The 20,644-nt window shown below is 45.1% G+C and overlaps 1 protein-coding gene across 4 annotated transcripts in view; it reads left to right on the top strand.

Moving 5' to 3' along the window:
• Window positions 1–20,644, top strand: part of WAPL (WAPL cohesin release factor) — a 315,421-nt gene that overhangs the window by 116,838 nt on the left and 177,939 nt on the right. For 3 of the 4 annotated variants that reach the window (XM_033941573.1, XM_033941572.1, XM_033941576.1), the window contains one exon: window positions 7,456–7,614. In XM_033941573.1, coding sequence (XP_033797464.1) covers window positions 7,456–7,614 — 159 coding nt within the window. The remainder of the gene's footprint in view (window positions 1–7,455; window positions 7,615–20,644) is intronic. The other variant, XM_033941575.1, reaches the window with a different exon arrangement.

Here is a 20,644-nt window from a genome sequence, read left to right as displayed (position 1 = left end):
GTCAGCTTCGGGTGCCAGCGTCCAGGGATCCCCTTAGAGTGCCTCACACACTGGCAGCTGCTAGTGGCGAAGCCTGGGCTTCCCTTGCCGCCCGCACAGGGATTTCCTCAGCTGCCGATGGTCAGGGAAATAGGGTTTCTCTTGCCGCCAAAGCTGCTGGAGACTCCCTTACAGCTACTGCTGGCTTGCCTGCTTTAGCGGCTGGGGTGTTTCAGGCTTCTCAGTTGCTACAGGCTTCAGGGACGTTTTTCTCGTTGGGCTTTGCTCTGTTTTTGGTGGGAAGCACCTCCATTTTGTCTGTAGCTTCATTTGACCTTCCCCCTGTTTTGGAGAGACAGGGGCAAGTTTCTGCTGGGTCCTCTGCTATGTACCATTGGGCCGCCAGGGTTTCTTCCCCTGATTTTGTTTTAGCCTTGTGCAAGCCTTTTCTTCAGGTGTCCAAGGGACCTGCTTCCGCCTTGGGGAGGGTTCCCTTCTGCATCCACTCTGGCTCAGCCCCCCTTAGTGCCAGTTTCAGCCCCATCTCCTCCCCTTTTATCCAAGCAGCCGAGGGTTTCTTGGGATGATGATTTTTTTGTATGGCGGGCAGTTTTTGTTTGATGAGGACCTGGACCCTCTGGTGAACCTCCAGGATATTCTCTGGGGGACGGATCCCGCTGGCGGAGGTTTTTCGGTTCTGCCATCTTGCGAGGATGCATCGGTGGTGTGCATCGTTCAGCGAGAAGAGCTCCAGGAGCTTATTCTTCAGGTTTCCTCAGTGTTGCACTTCAAGGAAAATGTGAAGGAGCCCCCGCGTGTGGTGGACCCCTGTTTTGGGGGATCTTCTTAGCCTCTCGCTCTTTTCCTATGCATCAGGATATTCAGGATATTGTGCTTGCGCAATGGAAGATGGCGGAGTCGCCCTTTTGTTTTGCACGCTCTATGGCTTGCCTATATCCTATCCAGGAGGGGGATAGGGATACCTTGAAGTCGCCAGTTCTTCATCCAGAGAGTGGTAGAAAAGTGGAATGCTCTTCCGGAAGCTGTTATAGGGGAAAACACCCTCCAGGGATTCAAGACAAAGTTAGACAAGTTCCTGTTGAACAAGGACGTACGCTGGTAGGGATAGTCTCAGTTAAGCTGCTGGTCTTTGACTAAAGGGACGCCGCATGAGCGGACTGCTGGGCATGATGGACCACTGGTCTCACCCAGCAGCGGCATTTCTTATGTTCTTATGTTCACTGTCTTGGGATCCCGGAGGCTTTCCACTTCCTGGGCTTTTGTGCGTGTTTGGCGCATTTTTGAGGAGTGGTGTGCAGCGTGCGGAGTATTTTCCTTTCACACCTTTTTGCCTCACGTCTTCAAGTTCTTTCAGGATAGCCTGGATAGGGACCTGGCCTGGTCTTCTCTCCGGGTTCAACTTGCAGCTTTGTCTGTGTTTCGCAGTTTGCTGCAGGGTAAGCGTTTAACTTCTTATCCGGAAATGGTTTGCTTTTTGAGGGTGGCCAAATTGCTTTGGACTCCAGTGTGACCTTCAGTTCCAGCCTGGGATCTCAGTCTGGTTCTGTCCGTGTTTCTGCACCCACCCTTTGAGTCCCTGGGTTCCTGCTCGTTGAAGGACCTTATTCTCAAGGCGGTTTTCCTGGTGGCCATTACTTCTGCAAGATGTGTTTCTGAGTTGCAGGCTTTTTCTTGTAGGCCTCCCTTCCTGGAGTTTTCTAGGGAGTGTGTTGTGCTGTGGCCTGTTCCTTCCTTTCTTCAGAAGGTGGTCTCACTTTTTCATGTCAATCAGTCAGTGGTCCTCCCAGTCTTGGGTAATTGGGAGGGTTCTTCGGAGCAAAGGCAGTTGCGCAAGTTGGATGTCTGTCAGGTAGTGCTGCCCGATTCAGGAAAAAAAAATTTTGATTCGATTCAGCCTATTCAATCGATTTTTCGATTCGATTTTCCTGCACAATTGGGTGGTTTTTTTTTTTTGTTTTTGTTTTTAAAACATCCTGGTGGGTTTATTTTATAACTTCTTCACCCCTTTTATAGCCTCTTCACCCCCTCTTCCTTCTCTTAACCACACTAGCGCTGTGGTGTAAACAAACAAAAAATACTTTTCCTTTCTCTGTTAAATCCTAGCTCACATTTGCGGTCTAACACCAGCTCTAGCAGGATACACGTTTCAAATCTGACATATTGTAAGCACAAAACAGAAAATAAAATAAAATTTTCTACCTTTTGTTGTCTGGTCATTATTCAAATCTTGTTGGTCCCAGGCTCTGGTTGTCTTCTGATAACTTGCTTGCCAGGGTCTCCTTCTTTCTTCTTTCTCCGTGCTAACCATCCATCTGCCATCTCTGTCCTCCCCTTCCGTTTCTCTTCCCTCCCCCGGAGGTCTGGCATCTTTCCTTTTTTTTCATCTCCATCCACAGATCCACCCTTTCTCAACTACCTTTTCATCCAGCATCTCTCCCTCCTTCCCCACCACCCCAGGGTCCACCATCTCTCCCTTTCTTTTCCCAACTACCCTCCTATCCAGTATCTCTATCCCCCCTCCACACCATCCCTTGTGTTCAACTTCTCTCCCTTTCTGTTCCTTCCCTCCCTAAATGGACAGAGGTGACCCCATAGACATCATATATCTAGACTTCCAAAAAGCCTTTGACAAAGTACCCCACGAACGCCTACTTCGAAAACTGAAGAACCATGGGGTGGAAGGAGATGTACATAGATGGATCAGAAACTGGTTAGCGGGTAGGAAACAGAGGGTGGGAGTGAAGGGACACTACTCGGACTGGAGGAGGGTCACGAGTGGTGTCCCGCAGGGCTCGGTGCTTGGGCCGCTGCTATTTAATATATTCATAAATGATCTGGAAACAGGGACGAAGTGTGAGATAATAAAATTTGCGGACGACACAAAACTATTTAGTGGAGCTCGGACTAAAGAGGACTGCGAAGAATTGCAAAGAGACTTGAACAAACTAGGGGAATGGGCGACGAGATGGCAGATGAAGTTCAACATTGAGAAATGTAAAGTACTACATGTGGGTAGCAGAAACCCAAGGTGCAGCTATACGATGGAAGGGATATTATTGAAGGAGAGTACCCAAGAAAGGGACTTGGGGGTAATGGTGGACATGACAATGAAGCCCACGGCACAGTGCGCAGCGGCCGCTAAGAAGGCGAATAGAATGCTAGGCATAATCAAGAAGGGTATTACAACCAGAACAAAAGAAGTTATCCTGCCGTTGTATCGGGCGATGGTGCGTCCTCATCTGGAGTACTGCGTCCAATATTGGTCGCCGTACCTTAAGAAAGATATGGCGTTACTCGAGAGGGTTCAGAGAAGAGCGACACGTCTAATAAAAGGGATAGAAAACCTTTCATACGCTGAGAGGTTAGAAAAACTGGGACTCTTTTCCCTGGAGAAGAGGAGACTTAGAGGGGATATGATAGAGACTTGCAAGATCATGAAGGGCATAGAGAGAGTGGAGAGGGACAGATTCTTCAAACTTTCGAATAATAAAAGAACAAGAGGGTACTCGGAAAAGTTGAAAGGGGACAGATTCAGAACGAATGCTAGGAAGTTCTTCTTTACCCAACGTGTGGTGGACACCTGGAATGCGCTTCCAGAGGACGTAATAGGGCAGAGTACGGTACTGGGGTTCAAGAAAGGATTGGACAATTTCCTGTTGGAAAAGGGGATAGAGGGGTATAGATAGAGGATTACAGTCCAGGTCCTGGACCTGTTGGGCTACCGCGTGTGCGGACTGCTGGGCACGATGGACCTTTGGTCTGACCCAGCGGAGGCACTGCTTATGTTCTTATGTTCTAAATCCCATTGCCCATCATTTCTATCCCTCTCCTCTATTTTTAGCCCCATTATTTCTTCCCCCCAAAGTCCGGCATGTCTCTTTGACTCCATCCCCCCTTCCCTCCCTCCGTGTACTTCTACACCAGGGCCCATTCCCCTGAAGGTTTGTCCCCCCCTGAAGGTCTGTCGTCATCCCCCGAATGCCTACACCCCACCCCTGAAGGCCTGCCTGCACCCAAGGCCTGCCTGTCTCCCCTGAAGGCCTGCACCCAAGGCCTGCCTGTCTCCCCTGAAGGCTGCACCAAGGCCTGCCTGTCCCTCCTGTAGGCCTGTACCCAAGGCCTGCCTGGCCCCCCTGAAGACCTGTACACCCCCCCAAAGGACTGCACCCTCCCCGGAAGGCCTGCGTGTTCCCCCTGGTCTCCTGGCATCAATTTACCTCATTTCAGCAGCCTGTATAAGATCGCTAGTGCTAGCGATCTTTGCAAGCTGCCATCGGGTCTTCTGAGCTGCCTTCTCTCTACCACGATCCCGCCCTTCCTCTTATGTTAGAGGATGGGCGGGATCGCGGTAGAGAAAAGGCAGCTCGGAAGACCCAATGGCAGCTTGCTAAGATAGCTAGCACTAGCGATCTTATCCAGGATGCTGAAATGAGGTAAATTGATGCCGGGAGGACAGGGGGGAAGTCAGACAGAAGCACTTCCTGACAGATACTCCCCACTCGCTCTCTAAAGGAGGAGTGGCAGCGGCTGGCCTGCAAGAGGCAGCGCTGCCGATCCTGCTTTAGGGGGTGGATCAGTCGCCAAATCGAGAGGCCGACTTTTTTTGTTTTTGAATCAATTCGAACCGATTCATCCGAAATGAATAGGTGAATCGATTCAAATTGTGAATCGGGCAGCACTACTGTCAGGTTCTTTCCTCTTATGTTCAGTGGACCCAGGAGATCCGGAAATCGGATCACCTTTTTGTTCTTTTAGCGAGTCCTCGTAAGGGGGCGATACTTCTAAGACTACCATTGCGCGCAGGATCTAGGAGACTTATCGTTTACGCATATCTTCAGAAGAAGTCTGTTTTGGAATTTCTCAAGGCTCATTCCACTCTCAGTCAGGCAGTTTCTTGCGCCGAGTCGTCTTTTGTGCCTCCAATGGATATTTGTAAAACTGCGGTGTGGTCTTCTCTCCATTCCTTTGTGTGACACTACCATGTAGACGTTCAGGAGCATTGGGACACGGTGTTTGATGAGCATGTTCTGGTGGCGACTCTCTGGGAGTCCCACCAATGATGGGTGCTGCTTTGGTACATACCATCAGTGAACTGGGCCAGTCTGGCGAGTTGCTAAAGAAGGAGAAATTAGGTTCTTACCTGCTGATTTTCTTTCTTTTAGTCCCCACCCTGTCTGTCTGTCCTGTTCTTTCAGGATTCGAGTGAAGTGTGCGGTTTTTTTTCTGTAGTTCTAGTATTTTTCTGTATTTTTGTAGGGTCGGGGAGATTAAAAGGCTTTGGCTCAACTGACATAGCTGGCGAGCTGTGGGATGCTTCAAGGCTGTCAGCCTATACAGAGCATACCAATCGTCCAGTTTAGTCAGCACTAATTGCACGTCCAGAGCAGCAGACTGTTTCCAACTGGCCGCCAGCACCAAGTGAGCCTTTGTCAGGAACAGTTTGGTGAAGTGAATTTTCCCCTCCTCCCAGACATTATCATAATGATGCAGAAAAACTAACCCAATGGAGAGCTCAAGATCCCTAAGCAGAACAGATGACAGTGCTCGGAATACTGAGATCCAGTACCCCCGAGCCATTCCACAATACCACAGCATGTGCAAATAAGTGCCTGGTAACCCACAGCCCCGCCAATACTTCCCATCCTCCCCTCCAGAGAGTTTGGCTAGAAGAATAGGAGTGTAATATCCATTTCCACCATTACAGTAGCTAAACCCAGAGTATTAATATGCTTCCAGGTCATGACCATTCCTCGGGTTATATTCCTGCCCAAATCTGCTTCCCACACTAACATGTATTTCAGGGGAATTCGGATCTGCAATTGAGGAAGGCTAAAAAATTTTTTTAAAATAAATATATATTTATTTATTTAAAAAATTTCTATATTGTTTTATATCAAAACGGTTTACAAAATGGTTAAATACATAAAATGTTAAAACAAATCAGGACAAATAGAAACAGACAGCATTATTTCTAACAACAATCAATACTCAGAAAAATGCATCAACAAATAATTGTGTTTTTAACAGTTTTCTAAATGAACTCCTGTCACTGCATTTCTGAATTTGGCTAACAAGGGCATTCCATAGTTTTACCCCTGCACATGAAAAGGTCGTTGCATTGGTTTCCGCATATTTTGGGTTGACATTGGTTTCCGCTTATTTTGGGTTGATATGACCTTTTTGATCTCAGGGCCCAACAGTTGTTCAAATTCAGTTTTCTTCCAACCAAACTGACTGGCTCTAGTCTCCTGGATATATTCTGGCTGGGAACTGTGGTTTCTAAAGGTGCCAGTCAATAGTGGTTCTTTAGCTCATTTTAATTGGCTTTCTTGGCAGTGTCTGATTCTTTTGCTGGGTTACTTAGTCTCATCCTACATCCATATGGTTCTCATTTGGGGTTCAGTGTTGGTTGTTCAAGCTGGCCTTAGTGAGAATCTCCTGGAGGCAGTCTGGAGAGCTGATGTACAGAAAGATGTTTTTCCAGTATTCCATAGAAATTCATCCTTGGTCCTTGTGGTTTCCATAGGGTTGCAGATATTGGATATCCTTGCCTAGGATGGTAGTTGGGCCTCATGTCCTTGCCTAGGTTGGTAGTTGGGCTTCATGCATACATTCCCAGTAAGAGGTGACAGGATATTTACAACAGACAGTATATTCCATGGGTGATTTTTTTTTTCTGGGTGAGAGTGTTGATGGTAATTCCCAGCAGAGTTCTGTTAGTCCTTTCATTTACCCTATTATGTCTTTCAATACTTAACATTATAAAAACAGTGCTGGTTCAGTTCAGGTCACTTCAACTGAACCCATATCATTTTTGAAATGGCTGGCAGAGAAAAGAAGAGGAGCCATTTTACGGGATAGGTAAATATAAAGTGAGGGAGCACTTTAAATTTCAGGGCAGAATCTCTCTGGCTTAGGGGTCTGGGCTAGATCATAGGACCTCCAATTATTTTTTCTGAATCAAAAGTTGGGGGTATGAGCTGTATTAACATCAGCCTCTAACCCAGTGGTCTCAAACTCACGGCCCAGGGACCACATGCGGCCCGCCAGGTACTATTTTGAGGCCCTCGGTATGTTTATCATAATCACAAAAGTAAAATAAAACAGTTTCTTGATCATGTGTCTCTTTAGCTATAAATTACAACATTATTATTAAGACTTAGACCAAAGGAAAGATTTATAAACTATAAAGAGTTTAACCTCATGCAAAATTGTCATTTATTTAATAAGATGTTAACTATTTTTTCTGCGGCCCATCAAGTACCTACAAATCCAACATGTGGCCCTGCAAAGGGTTTGAGTTTGAGACCACTGCTCTAACCATTGTATGCAAAGTTAACATTATACATCCATTTTCCTGCAATTCATTTTTTTTAATGTATAATTTAGACTGAATTTAACTAGTTTTTCAACTTTTGCTCCTTTAAAATAAGCTATGGGATTTTTTTTTTGTAGCAGGTTAAACCACCTTCAAATGATGTTTCCTGTCCAAAAGATGATGGAGTATTCAAAGCACCTGCTCCACCACCCAAAGTGATAAAAACTGTGACAATACCTACACAGCCGTATCAAGATATAGTAACTGCACTAAAGTGTAGGAAAGAACACAAAGAAGTAAGTAGACAGATATTTTTAAGATTCTATTTATAGAAAAAAGTTTCATCTATTGTTAAAGCTATGAAACTTTTTTAAAAACATATTTATTTTATATATCATTTAAGACATGATTAGAACCTGAGGATGAGGGGATAAGGCAATAATGCATATACTGTGCATGTCCAAAGAAATAATCTCATAAATATGTTGTCCGCTAAAAAAGAAACAAAGGTAAAGAAGTACAGTAAAAATAAGAAAAATCTTGATCATAAGGCTCTGGATAATGTATATAAATGGATAATAATGGTCATAAAAAAGTATATTGAAAAGGAAAATACAACATTCTGATTTATGTTCCCTCTGTACTCATAAAGCCGATCTCAAGTGAACCTTTTAGCAAAGAAGTTAAACTACTTTTTTAAATAAGTGCAAAAACTTGTTATCTCAAAGAATGTACTCCAAATGCATACATATAATTTTATATGTTGCTAAATATTATTCCTGACCCTAAAAGGTAATTCCAGTGCTGAATCATAACGTTGTCCATAAATGGCCACCCAGATGGTCTCGGGGCTCAAGGATCTCCCGTATGAGGAAAGGCTGAAAAAATTGCAGCTATACTCACTCGAGGAACGCAGAGAGAGGGGGGACATGATCGAGACGTTCAAATATCTCACGGGCCGTATAGAGGTGGAGGGGAGGATATCTTCTTTTTCAAAGGCCCCACGGCAACAAGAGGGCATCCGTGGAAAATCAGGGGCGGAAAACTACATGGTGACACCAGGAAATACTTCTTCACTGAGAGGGTGGTTGATCACTGGAATAATCTTCCACTGCAGGTGGTCGAGGCCAGGAGCGTGCCTGATTTTAAGTCAAAATGGGATCGCCACGTGGGATCTCTTCACAGAGAAAGGTAGGGGAGGGTTATTGGGGTGGGCAGACTTGGTGGGCCGTGGCCCTTATCTGCCGTCTATTTCTATGTTTCTAATGCTCATGAGCATTCTGTAGATGTCAATCACAGCTTTTCAGCTCCTCCTCCTCCTTCCCAGTCTCTGCTGCCCCCTTCATTTCTTCCTTCTGTAGGCGAGCATGAAGGTGTTGTGCTGATCTACTCCCTTTATTTCTTTATTATTTTGCAGTGTTCTTAGATTATTATTATTTTTTTTAAGTGTTAGCAGTTTTTACGCAGCTCAACTAACTACTGTGCCTGGAGAGAAGCAGACTTTAGTCTGCAGCTGGCAGGTGAATCCTTCAGGGACCTGTGCAGCCAGCCTGCTGTAGATTTGTGAAGCTCAGGGTTCCAGGCCCTTAGCATTTGCTTCCTTGACTTGGTCAGGAGCTTGTGCACAGGCTGTTAAGCATCCATTGCATCCTTCAGGGCGCTCACGGTGCTGGCTGCGGTTTCACATCCCTCCTCCTTTTGACGTTTTTGCGGCCCGAGGGATGGAGGTTCAGACAAACTAAGATCCAGCTGGAAGCCCTCGGCATGGCAATTGACCAGTGGCTTGAGACAGAAAATCCCTCCTTATCCAGCTACTCTTTCATGGGCTGAAGCAGGCTGCAGCACTTTTTCTATAGCACATGGTATGGTATGTAAATACAGGCTGTGACAGCCTATGGGAAAAGGTAGGGGTGGGTCTGGAAAACTGTGTTCTCACTGTTTCTGTAGCTACGGCTTGGTTCTTTGTTGTTTTTGGTCATCTCTGTAAGTGTGTTTAAGCCATTTTTGGCACCAAAATGCTGCCATGGTAGCCATCTTGCTTTTCCCAATCTCCCCCCCCCCCCCCAACTTTTTAAAACACCTCATTTTGCTTCAAAATTGGTAGGGATGGAGTCCTCAGACCCTAATACACTCATCCCTCAATATTCGCTGGAGCTAGGGGCAGAGCCTGCCTGCGAATATTGAAAATTTGAGAATAACTTTTGGGCCAGCTCTGACCCCCCCCCCACCTCCGTCCTTAAGTTGATTAATACCCAAAGCTGCAACCAAGTGCACTGGACCTTACCTGGTGGTCTTTCAGGGCAGGAGCAATCTTTTTATGCTCCTACCCCATGCAGATCACTCATCCAAAATGGATGCTGTGAGTTCCCGTAGGAAGATCGCTCCTGCCCCGAAAGACCGCTAGACCATCAGGTAAGGTCTGGGGAGGTGGGGGTGATTCTGGTTTTAGGAAATTGCAAATAATCAAAATTGTGAGTCCTAGAACCATGAATCGGGAGGGGAAGTGTACTACCATATCATGCCTTCTTTTCGCTGGATGGGTGGCTGAAGAGTGCCCTTGCATCACATTTCGCACAGCACAGGATGGAGAGGCAGAAGCTTTGGACTTAGCCTCTCCACAGGCCTCTAGGGATGGAGAACTGCAGGTGGTTCCATCAGGGGGAATGAAACACCTTCTGGAACCCCGGGTCATCAGCTTTGCACACTGGAAAGGTGTAGATCTTCACAGACAAATAAAAGGCGTTTGTTCCACCCTAAGGGCCAAGGAGACTTGCTCTCTCAGGTCTTTAACCCAGAGTTCATTAATCTCCTCTTGCAGGCTTATGCACAAGACAGAAATCCGTCAGTCAGGTTTGCAGGTGAGTGGACCAGCGCACAGTCCTCACTGAAGACTCAAGAGTGCTTACTTTCTGAAAGCGGAAGCTATGCTAGACTATGATAGTTCATTGGACAGGAACTCTGATAATGAGGGGTCAGATTTGATTGCTTTACTTTCCCAAGGTGAGACTTCCTTGCTGGAAAAAAACAGCCTCTCTTTCAGAGGACCAGGAATTATTGGCTATAGATCAGGGAGAGGATCCCTCCATTTGCCAGCTTTTGAAGTCCTCTGCTTTACTGGTTATCTTTATAGAGTCCCTCTGAGAATTCAAAATAGACCCTCCGCAGTGTTCTCTTCTGAGCGTGGTCTGGTCTCAACCCACATATTTTCCTTGCCACCTAGACAGGAGGATCCTAGACACAGAACCCTGGTATTCCCCTATAGGCTTCCTGAGGGTGGCTAAAACCATGGCTAAACTGTATCCCATGGATCAGAAATTCCCGCAAATGTTTCTATGCTAAAGATATGCTCCCAGGTACCCAAATGTACTTCCCTACCAAGTGAAGGAGTGATTTTAAAGGATCTGCAGGACTGCAGAGTGTATATGGTCCTCTGGATGCAGCTTGAGTCTTTAGCTTTAGGGGGTTAAAGCTGCAGCCGTGGCCTCCTTTGTGGCACATACCTGTCATTCTAGGCTCAGAATTCAGATCTTGCTGGACTCTGAGCCCCTGCTTCAGCTTGTACTGATTGGCATATACTACATAACGAATCACTTTAACATTATCAGTGTCATGGGGAAAGTCTCGTTTCTAAGGTGTTTAACTATGTATCTTTCAAATCCAGTTCAAATCCAGTTTCTAATTTGACTGAATGTTCATAATGTTTAGAAAACACTTTTTTTTGTCTTTTTATGAGACCTCAGAACCACCACTCCTCCGTCCCACCATGCATTTCTTAGTGTGTTATTACTTAACTTAGTAATGGTGAAATCTTGTTTTTCATACGAACTGAACGGTAAGACCCCTGATAAATGCACGCATCCCGGGAGGTCAGTGCTCTTCGGCATGTATTAGTTATGGTTCCTTTGATCGCTGCATCCGTTACTTGGATAACTGTGGTAATTCTAGAGCTAATACATGCCGACGAGCGCTGACCTCCCGGGATGCATGCATTTATCAGGGGTCTTACCATTCAGTCCGTATGAAAAACAAGATTTCACCATTACTAAGTTAAGTAATAACACACTAAGAAATGCATGGTATTTAAACTTTGAAGAGACCGGTGAGGATTTCACTGCTTATACTCCCCGTATATACACCTTGGTGGGACGGAGGAGTGGTGGTTCTGAGGTCTCATAAAAAGACAAAAAAAAAGTGTTTTCTAAACATTATGAACATTCAGTCAAATTAGAAACTGGATTTGAATTGGATTTGAAAGATACATAGTTAAACACCTTAGAAACAATTCTAGTTTAATTGGTCAGATTTCTAAGGAAGTAATCAGCCTTTTTACACAAGTTTGAATGGGGAAAGTCTCAGCATTTTCAATCGCTGCCTGTTGTATGCTTTGAATCAGGAAATGGGCGTGTGATTAGTCTTTTAAAGGAACACTGGCCAGGCTCCCTTTCAGGGGACAGATGCTGTTTAGCAAGGGTCTGGATGATCTTTTCGCCAGTGTACAAGATCGCTGACCAAGATAGTTGCCAAACAGCAGATCCCGAACAGCTAGAGGCCAGAGCCAGGGTTCGTTTCATGGCTCCTGGCGCGCTCTCATCAGTCTTAATCTGGTCCTTTGGGCACTGGCTAGAGTGCCCTATGAACCTCTGGAGCAAGCTTCTTTGATGGACCAAACCATCAAAACAGTTTTTGGTGGCATTACCTCAGTCCAACGAGTGTTGGAACTACAGGCTTTGTCAAGCAGAGATTCCTTCCTCAGAATTTCAGATTCAGGTGTGGTCTTATGCACAGTTCCAGCTTTCTTACCGAAAGTGGTTTCCAGCTTCCACATCAACCAAGAAATAAGCTTGCCTGCCTTCACTGCCTCGGGATTGAGAAAGGAGTGATCAGGTATTGAAATTGCTGGATGTGCAAAGACTATTAATGCGGTATCTGGAATTTACAAACAAATTTCAGCTGTCGAATCAGCTGTTTGTATTGGTAGGGGCTGTCTATAAAGGCTGACCAGACTCGAAAGTGACCATTTCAAGATGGATCTGTATGGCCATTTCTTCAGCCTATATCGGAAGTTGAGACTGTCTGCCTATATCTGTGAAGGTGCACTCAACTAGCAGCATGGCTTCCTCATTTGCTGAATCTTTGGCGGTGACTCTGGAAGAAATTGGTAGAGTGGCCACTTGGTCCTCTCTCCATATGGTTTTGAAGTTTTACAGGGTGGACGTGGTGACCAAACAAGATTCTGCATTTGTATCAACAAGCTCATCTGTCCCACACTAAGCTCGGGGAACTGCTTTGATACAAATTACAAGCAGTGGCATAGTAAAAGGGGGGGGGGGGGCAGTCTCCCTAAGATCATGGCACCCCTCCTCTCTGCCCCCAGCTCCTCTTCTTGCCGCGCATGCACCCTTGCCTTCTTTACTTCCCCTGCTTGTGTCTGCACTCTTTTTGACATCGCTTCCGGAATCCGTGCCTAGGAAGTGACTTCAAAGGGCAAATGGACACTGATGTGGGTATGCTGCCACTCACCCTTATTACACCACTGCCCAGAAGTTCAGGAATAGTGTCACACTAGAAGAAAAGATTAGTTTCTTACCTCAGTAATCTTCCTGAAGTCTGCCCTGTCAGATGTTCATTTGCCTGCTTACTGCCTCAAATATGCCACGTATTCCAGACATCTTGTTTGTTTCCTTTATCCAGCTTTAACAAGGATAGAGGACGTGACTACCGTGTTCAAGAATCTAGGGGGTATCTATAGCAAATCCCACACTCTTAGGGCAGATTGCACAAAGGTTGTTTATCATCTTGTTATATATTGCAAACTAGTCTTTAAGCCAGTTACATTAACGGGTGCTAGAATAGATGTGTGTCTGTCTGTCTTTCTCTCTCTTTCCTTGGCCGCTTTCTGTCTGTCTGTCTTTCTTTCTCCTCGGCTGTCCACCACCACCCCTTGCCTACTTTTCCTGTCCAGCAATAGCGCTTTATTTCTGTCTCTCTCTCCTTGGCTGCTGCCTGTCTGTCTTTGTTTCTTTGTGTCTCTCTCTCGCTCCTTGGCCCCTGTGTCTGTCTGTCTTTCTTTCTGTCTCTCTCTCTCTCCTTGGCCGTTTTCTATCTGTCTTTCTTTCTTTTTGTCTCTCCTTGGTTGCTTTCTGTCTTTCTTTCTTTTTGTCTCTCCTTGGTTGTTTTCTGTCTTTCTTTCTGTCTGTCTGTCTCTCTCTCTCTCTCTCTCTCTCTCTCTCTCTCTCTCTCCCCCTCCTTGGTTGCTTTCTGTCTTGCTTTCTGTTTCTCTCTCTCTCCTTGGCTGCTTTCTGTCTGTCTTTCTTTCTCTCGCTCTCCTTGGCCGCTGTCTGTCTGTCTGTCTGTCTTTCTCTCACTCTGTTTGGCCGCTGTCTGTCTGTCTCTCTGGCCCCCTGTCTGTTTGTCATTCTTTCTGTCTGTGTCTCTTCCTGGCACCTTGTCTGTCTGTCTTTCTCTCTGTCTCTCTTCCTGGCCCTCTGCCTGCCTGTCTCTCCGTGGCCCCCTCTCCCCCTCCACTTCCCTGTGCAGCAGTAACAACCAGACGCCTCACAGTACCCGTACCCTGTCCGCCTCGTCCAGGCCGAAGGACACCCTCCTGCTGTTGCTCTTGGCGGTGAACCATTCTGCCGTTGCTCTCGCCGCCACCTATCACCGCTGCCACACCTCAGGAAACAAACCGCCACATGCGCCACAGATAGAACACGGCCACGGAGGCACAAATCACTGAGGCAGGGGTCACGCCGTTGTAAGTGCGCATGTGCGCTTAGGATTTTATTATAAAGGATAGTTCAGTTTTTGATGCACCTGCTATATGAGCAGAACAGACATTTCTCAGGGAGCGTCCCCATACACCACCTTATTATATTTCTTCTCTTTGGGAGGCAGAGCAAAAAAAATGGTAATGAGGTTCTCTACAAGAATTCTCATGAGAAGGGATTGACTACCAACAAGTTCGGGAATAGAAGATTACTGTGGTAAAAACCTAATCTTTCCTTGGTGCTTGGTGTAACATTTGAACTATACATGACACCATTGATTTTCGAGGGTTCTTATTCTATATTCAGGGCTGTGTGGTAGAAAAGGAGATGGACGTGCCTCTTTTCCTCTCAGCTTGTGATAATCGTTATTTGGGATGGGAGAGGAGGGGGATAAGCTGCTGTCAGAATATATGCTTTGCACACTAAGAGTCTGAGAACAGTGCAAGTTTCCACTGTGTCTTCTCCCTGTGCAGAATTATGTGTGGCAGGTACAGAATTCTGCACAAACCCTGCAATGTATGCAGAGGTTTAGACACCCTTCCCCCCGAGTGAAGGATCTGTAAGGGGGAAGTGGAATGGAAAAGGTGGGTGTTTACTCTTTCAAAAAATACAAGGTCTAGGCCCTAGGGTTTACACATTGAAGTTACTAAGTAATAAATTTAAAACAAATCAGAGAAAACATTTATTCACTCATGAACTCATGAACATTTATGAACTCTGAAATTCATTTCCAGAGAATGTGGTAAAAGCAGTTACCTCGGCAGGGTTTAAAAAAGGTTTGGATAATTTCCTATAAGAAAAGATCATAAGCCATTATGGATTTCTGAAATATGGATTTCTGAAAATCAGCTGCTTATTTGTAAGATAAGCAACACAAAATCTGTTTTACTTTTTGGAATCTTGCTAGGTGATTTGGCCACCGTTGAAAACAGATACTGGGCTTGATGGACTTTCAGTCTGTCCTAGTATGGCAAAGCTTATGTTCTTAAGGGAAAATGCTATAAGGTTAACAACTTCCTGTGAAATGTTAGAAACCTCTTCTGATCAAGAGGCATTTCATGTATGTCATAACTTATATCTGATGAAAAATTTAGAAAACGTTAATATAAAGATAAGCATAAACCTCAACTTCTTTCAGGTTCCAGGACAAAAGTTTCATCAAAGACCCAGTATTCCATAGTGTCTATTAAAACTTTCATAAGAACATAAGAATTGCCATAAAGGGTCAGACCATACTGCTCTGCAGTGGCAGAAGGAAATCCATTCTGACTAATTTGTAGGGAAAATGAGGGGGGGAGGAGAACCCCATGTTTTGCTGGTATCTTAACAGTCTGCAATTAATTTACTGCTTTTACTTCTCAAATACTGGGGATTGTGCAGGAGCTAAGCAGAAGTCCAATATATATTATGATGGGAAATATTTCCTAGATTATAGATATGTGTACTAGATTATAGATATGTGTATGCTCAAAAATAAGTTAAGTACCTAAGTATCTCTCTCCATTCTAACATTGCAGGGAAGCATATACATACTGCATATACTTGAATATAAGCCAAGATTTTGGGCCAAAAAAAATGGCCCAAAAATTGGAGTCTTGGCTTATATTTGGGCCATCGCCTACCCGCCCCCCACCCTTTCCAGATCTATTGCAGGCCTCCACAGTGCCTGCCACAAGACCCGGTGGTCCAGCTGTGGGCTGGGACATGAAGGATCCCCCGTCTCCTGTCCGGCCAAATCCAAAACCTCCCGCCTACCCCAACTTCTTGGTGGCCTTACGGCAGTCAAAATCCATGCGAGACTTACACCCTAAATGACGAGATCCTAGCAAGGACTGTTGCAGAACGGGACTTAGGGGTGATCATCAGTGAAGACATGAAGGCTGCCAATCAAGTGGAGCGGGCTTCATCTAAGGCTAGGCAGATCATAGGATGTATACGTAGAAGTTTCGTCAGCCATAAGCCTGAAGTCATTATGCCGTTGTATAGATCCATGGTGAGGCCCCATCTGGAATATTGCGTGCAATTCTGGAGGCCTCATTACCGCAAGGATGTGCTGAGGCTTGAGTCAGTCCAGCGAATGGCCACCCGGATGGTCTCAGGACTCAGGGATCTCCCGTACGAGGAACGGCTAGATAAATTGCGGCTGTACTCACTCGAGGAACGCAGAGAGAGGGGAGATATGATCAAGACGTTCAAGTACCTCACGGGCCGTATCGAGGTAGAAGAGGATTTCTTTTTTTTCAAAGGTCCGACGGCGACAAGAGGACATTCATGGAAAATCAGGGGGGGGGAAGTTATACGGCGACACCAGGAAATACTTTTTCACCGAAAGAGTGGTTGATCGCTGGAATAGACTTCCACTTCAGGTGATCGAGGCAAGCAGCGTGCCTGATTTTAAGAAGAAATGGGATCGTCACGTGGGATCTCTGCACAGAGTTAAATAGGGAAGGGTCATTGGGGTGGGCAGACTAGATGGGCCGCGGCCCTTATTTGCCGTCTTTTTCTATGTTTCTATGGATGGGACAGGAGGAATCCCTTCTGCCTCCTGTTCCTGCTGAAATTAATAACCACACCTCCCTCCCACTTCCCCCACATAACTTTCGGGTCCCTGCTGGTAGCCAGATGGAGCAGGAGCGATGGTGGCTGATTGGGTGCTGCACATTCTTAGGCACTGGAGGGCATCTTGGTGGGTGTTTTCTCAAGACAATGTCACAGCAGTAGTCTGTCAACCGACAGGGAGGCACCAGACGTGCACCGCTGAGATTGGAGGCTCAAATGCTGTTCTGCTTGACTGAGGTCCATCTATTGGCCCTCTTGGTGGCACACATATCAAGAGTGGACAGTATGCATGTGGATTTTCTGATTCATCAGACACTGGATACCAGAGAGTGGTCTCTGTCTCAGGAGGCCTTCAACAGTATTCTGCAGCACTGGGAGCATCGACGTTTGATAGCATAACATTAATCAGCAACAAGAAGGCCACTTTGTTCTTCATTTGAAGATATGAGCCAGGAAGCAAAGGCCTGGATGCTCTGGTCCAGCCCTAGCCTTAAGCAGAGCTTCTGTATGTGTTTCCCCCCCCATGGTTGATGATAGAATGAGTCCTTTGAAGGATAAGGACCCACAAGGGATGAGTAATTCTGGCTGCCCTGGACTGGCTAAGACAGCTGTGGTATGCAGACCTTGTGTGTGTGTGCAGAAAGGCAAGGGTCTCAGGCTTCCTTGTCATCGGGGATTCCTCATAAGACCCCGGACTGCTTTGGTCCGAGTGCAAAGCCTTAGTGCACAAAGGCTATTCAGACTTGGCGATAATCACCCTGCTAAGATCTAAGAAGAAGTCCACTTTGGCAGCCTATACAAAGGCTTGGAAGGGTTTCCAGAGCTGGTGCAGTCAGAGACACACAGATCTAACTAAGGAATCAATTGCTATGGTCTTAACCTTTTTTCAGAAAGGGCTCGAAAAAGGCCTTGCAGTGGGTTCATTCAAGGCATAAATTGCAGGTTTTTCCGGCTTTAGATGGCAGACCAAACAGTGAACCTTGGCTCTCATCCTGATGTGTCCAGATTTTTGAAGGAAATATTGCGCCTTCATCTCCTGTGTGCCAGCCTTTTCCATCATGGAATCTTAATCTCATCTTGTAGGCATTAACTCTGGCTCAATTAGAACCCTTGGAGGAGGCCTCGCTCATGGAATTGTGTGTTTAGTGGCCATGACTTCGGTCAAAAGGGTATCAATTGCAGGCTCTGTTCTGCAGGAAATCCTTTCTCAAGATTTCGGAAACTGGTGTGTCACTTCAAATGGTACCTTCCTTCTTACTGAAGGTAGTCTCTAGTTTTCACGTAAATCAGTAAGTGTCTCTCAGCCTTTTGTCCTCCGGGGCAAAGAAGGAAGACAAGGTACAGAGTTCTTCGTTATTTAGAGATGTCAAACAAGTTTTGCTTGTTAGATCATCTTTTTGTGCTTCTGGGCACGATGAGGACGGTCAGCATCAAATGCCACTATTTCAAGATAGATTCATCTGGCAATTTCTTTGTCCTATATCGGGAGCTGAAAGTCTCCTGAGGGAGTAAAGGTGCATTCCACCAGAAAGGTGGCATTGTTCTGGGCAGAGGCTAGAGCAGTCTCTCCTGAATAAATTTGTAAGTCAGCCATTTGGTCTCGCCTCCACTCTTTTACCAGGTTTTACAGCGTGGATGTAGCAACCAGAAGGGATTCAGAGTTTGGTTCTGAGGTGCTGGCAGCAGACGCACTTGTCCATCCCTAGACACCGGGGACTGCTTTAGTAGGTCCTGTTAATCAAAACTAATATTCTTAATGCACTAAAATGGAAGATTAGGTTCTTATCTTTGCTACTTTTATTTCTTGTAAACAGGAATTCAGCTTTGACGCCCTTCCTGTCAGTTTGTTAGCCTGCTTTCTGTCTCAGATATGTCTGGAGGGTCAGACATCTTGTTTACTTTCACTGTCCCTTACTGTCAGGGACGAGAAGAATTTATTACAGTAGTGTAAAATTTGCAAATTGAGTAACTTTCAAATTATTGATGCAGGTTGCACACTAGTTTCATTTCACCTCATGTGTTGCAAAATGATTAATATTTTTGTTGGTACTGTATATCAATATAAACATAAAGATAGAGACTAAACAATCATCGAGTCCATCACCAACAAGCACTTCATACAAATCTCTCACACGGTGCAATGATAGATACCACAGAGTCTCTATAGGGGTTAAGTCCCCATATTGAGGTCTTTTGCTTTCCATCTTGGAATCTGAGGACCACCCAAGGTTTAAAGGTTTTTTGAAGTAGCATTGTTCCTTTATCAGTTTGTTTTTTTTTAATATTTTTGTTGAGCAGAATAAACTTGTATTATCTTGGGAAGAATCCCCATATCCTCTCTCTGTTTATACCCACTCTAGGGCTGACTCATTGCTTTGATTCAGACTGAGGAAATCTACACAACCTAGAGTGAAAGGAGGAGGAGCAGAATATGTAAATTATGCTCTCTAAAAACTTCGCAATAAAGGAGGGCAAATACTCGCTGATCAAGACTGATATTCCTGTTTACAAGAAAAAATTAGAAAAAGTGAGAACCTAATCTTCCATTCATGAGGTGTCTACCTAGTCTTTGTACTTTTTGAAAGTGTTTTGTGCTTTCTATTTCTGTCACCAAAAGCATATTAATAGATAGATTGAATTAGGAAAAGGAATACCGTGCTCCATAAGAATTGATGAAGCTGCTTGTTTTGGAATCCGGACACATTTAACTGAACACTAGCTTCTTGGTCATTAAGTTTTTCATTTGAAATATATTTTGAATGTTTTCCTTTTTTTTAGGTTAGGTATAAAATGTTAAGTAGCTTTAGTTTGGGGTTCTTGCAGTTCTTCCATTTGCTGTTGAAAAGATTTCTTGCAAATCAGGCTCCATATTTTGGAAGTGTGATTTAACTCACACCATCAAAGTCCAAATTCTTCAAAATGCCTAAAATGAAATAAGTATTACAAGAATAAGGAAAATTGGTATCCTTAAAATATAATTCAGCTATCCTGCCCTGGAACCTTAATGCCTAACCAAATGCATGGTTGAGCTGACATGATAATTTTATAATGCTTTCAGTTTTAGTAAAATTTAGGTTCTCAGAGGACAAACGGATCTCATATTCTTACAGCTTGGTAACATCATTCGATGGAGCCTGTCACAAGAGCTAGCTAGTTATAATTACATAGAAACCATACCAGTGCCATACCATGCATGTGTGAGTGCCTTCCTGTCTAACAAGCAAGCACAGGCCCTTCAGTTTTCATTTTTCTGCAGAGCATTTTTGCATGCATAGTTGCGGAATGGGATAATTCAGCATGGGATGTTTTGTCCAGGCCATGATGAAATGATCGTGCTGAATCGTCCTGCTCTTCAGGTCCCCGGCTCTGCAGCTGGCTCCCAGGCCTGTTGGTTGGATCCATCTTCTGCCCCCGTCCTCCTCAGGTTGCACTGGGTCAGATCAGGGGTGGGGAAGGGTTATGCCAGATTGAGGGGGGGTTGCAGTGTTTGGGGGGCCTCTCTTCTGTAAAGGAGCTTCCGCTGGGTTTTTCATTGGGGGGCATGATCCTCCAACAAACTGAAAGGGCTGCTGCTGGGGTGTTTGGGGCAAACTGAAATGGCTGCAAAGCCAACTCTTGTTTATTTAGTGCAGCTGTTTCACGCAGCCATGATGCTGAAATGGCCACAATTAAACAGCCTCGCTAAATCATCCTAGACCTCATAGTTGTACCTTCCCATATGGGTTTTTGCTTTTCAGTTTTCAGTATTTTTGTTTTCAAGTTAGTTTTATTCCTAACTCATGTATAGCTTTTTGCGATCCTTCTATGTTTTCTTTCTTTTTTGCAGTGTTAAAACATACACTTAGGCTGAAACCTCATCCTTAGTTTAAGCATGACCTTTTTTGTTACAAAATTGAGGAATTTAATTTGACCATGATACTTTTTTTGATGTCAGACTCCCAGTAGCTTCAAGGTATGTTCCCAATGTTGTTGGGTGATCTCAGTTACGGACACACACAAT

Source organism: Geotrypetes seraphini, chromosome 4 (assembly GCF_902459505.1).
Source record: "Geotrypetes seraphini chromosome 4, aGeoSer1.1, whole genome shotgun sequence".
Classification (NCBI taxonomy): domain Eukaryota; kingdom Metazoa; phylum Chordata; class Amphibia; order Gymnophiona; family Dermophiidae; genus Geotrypetes; species Geotrypetes seraphini.
This window is presented reverse-complemented; position numbering and strand designations above follow the sequence as displayed.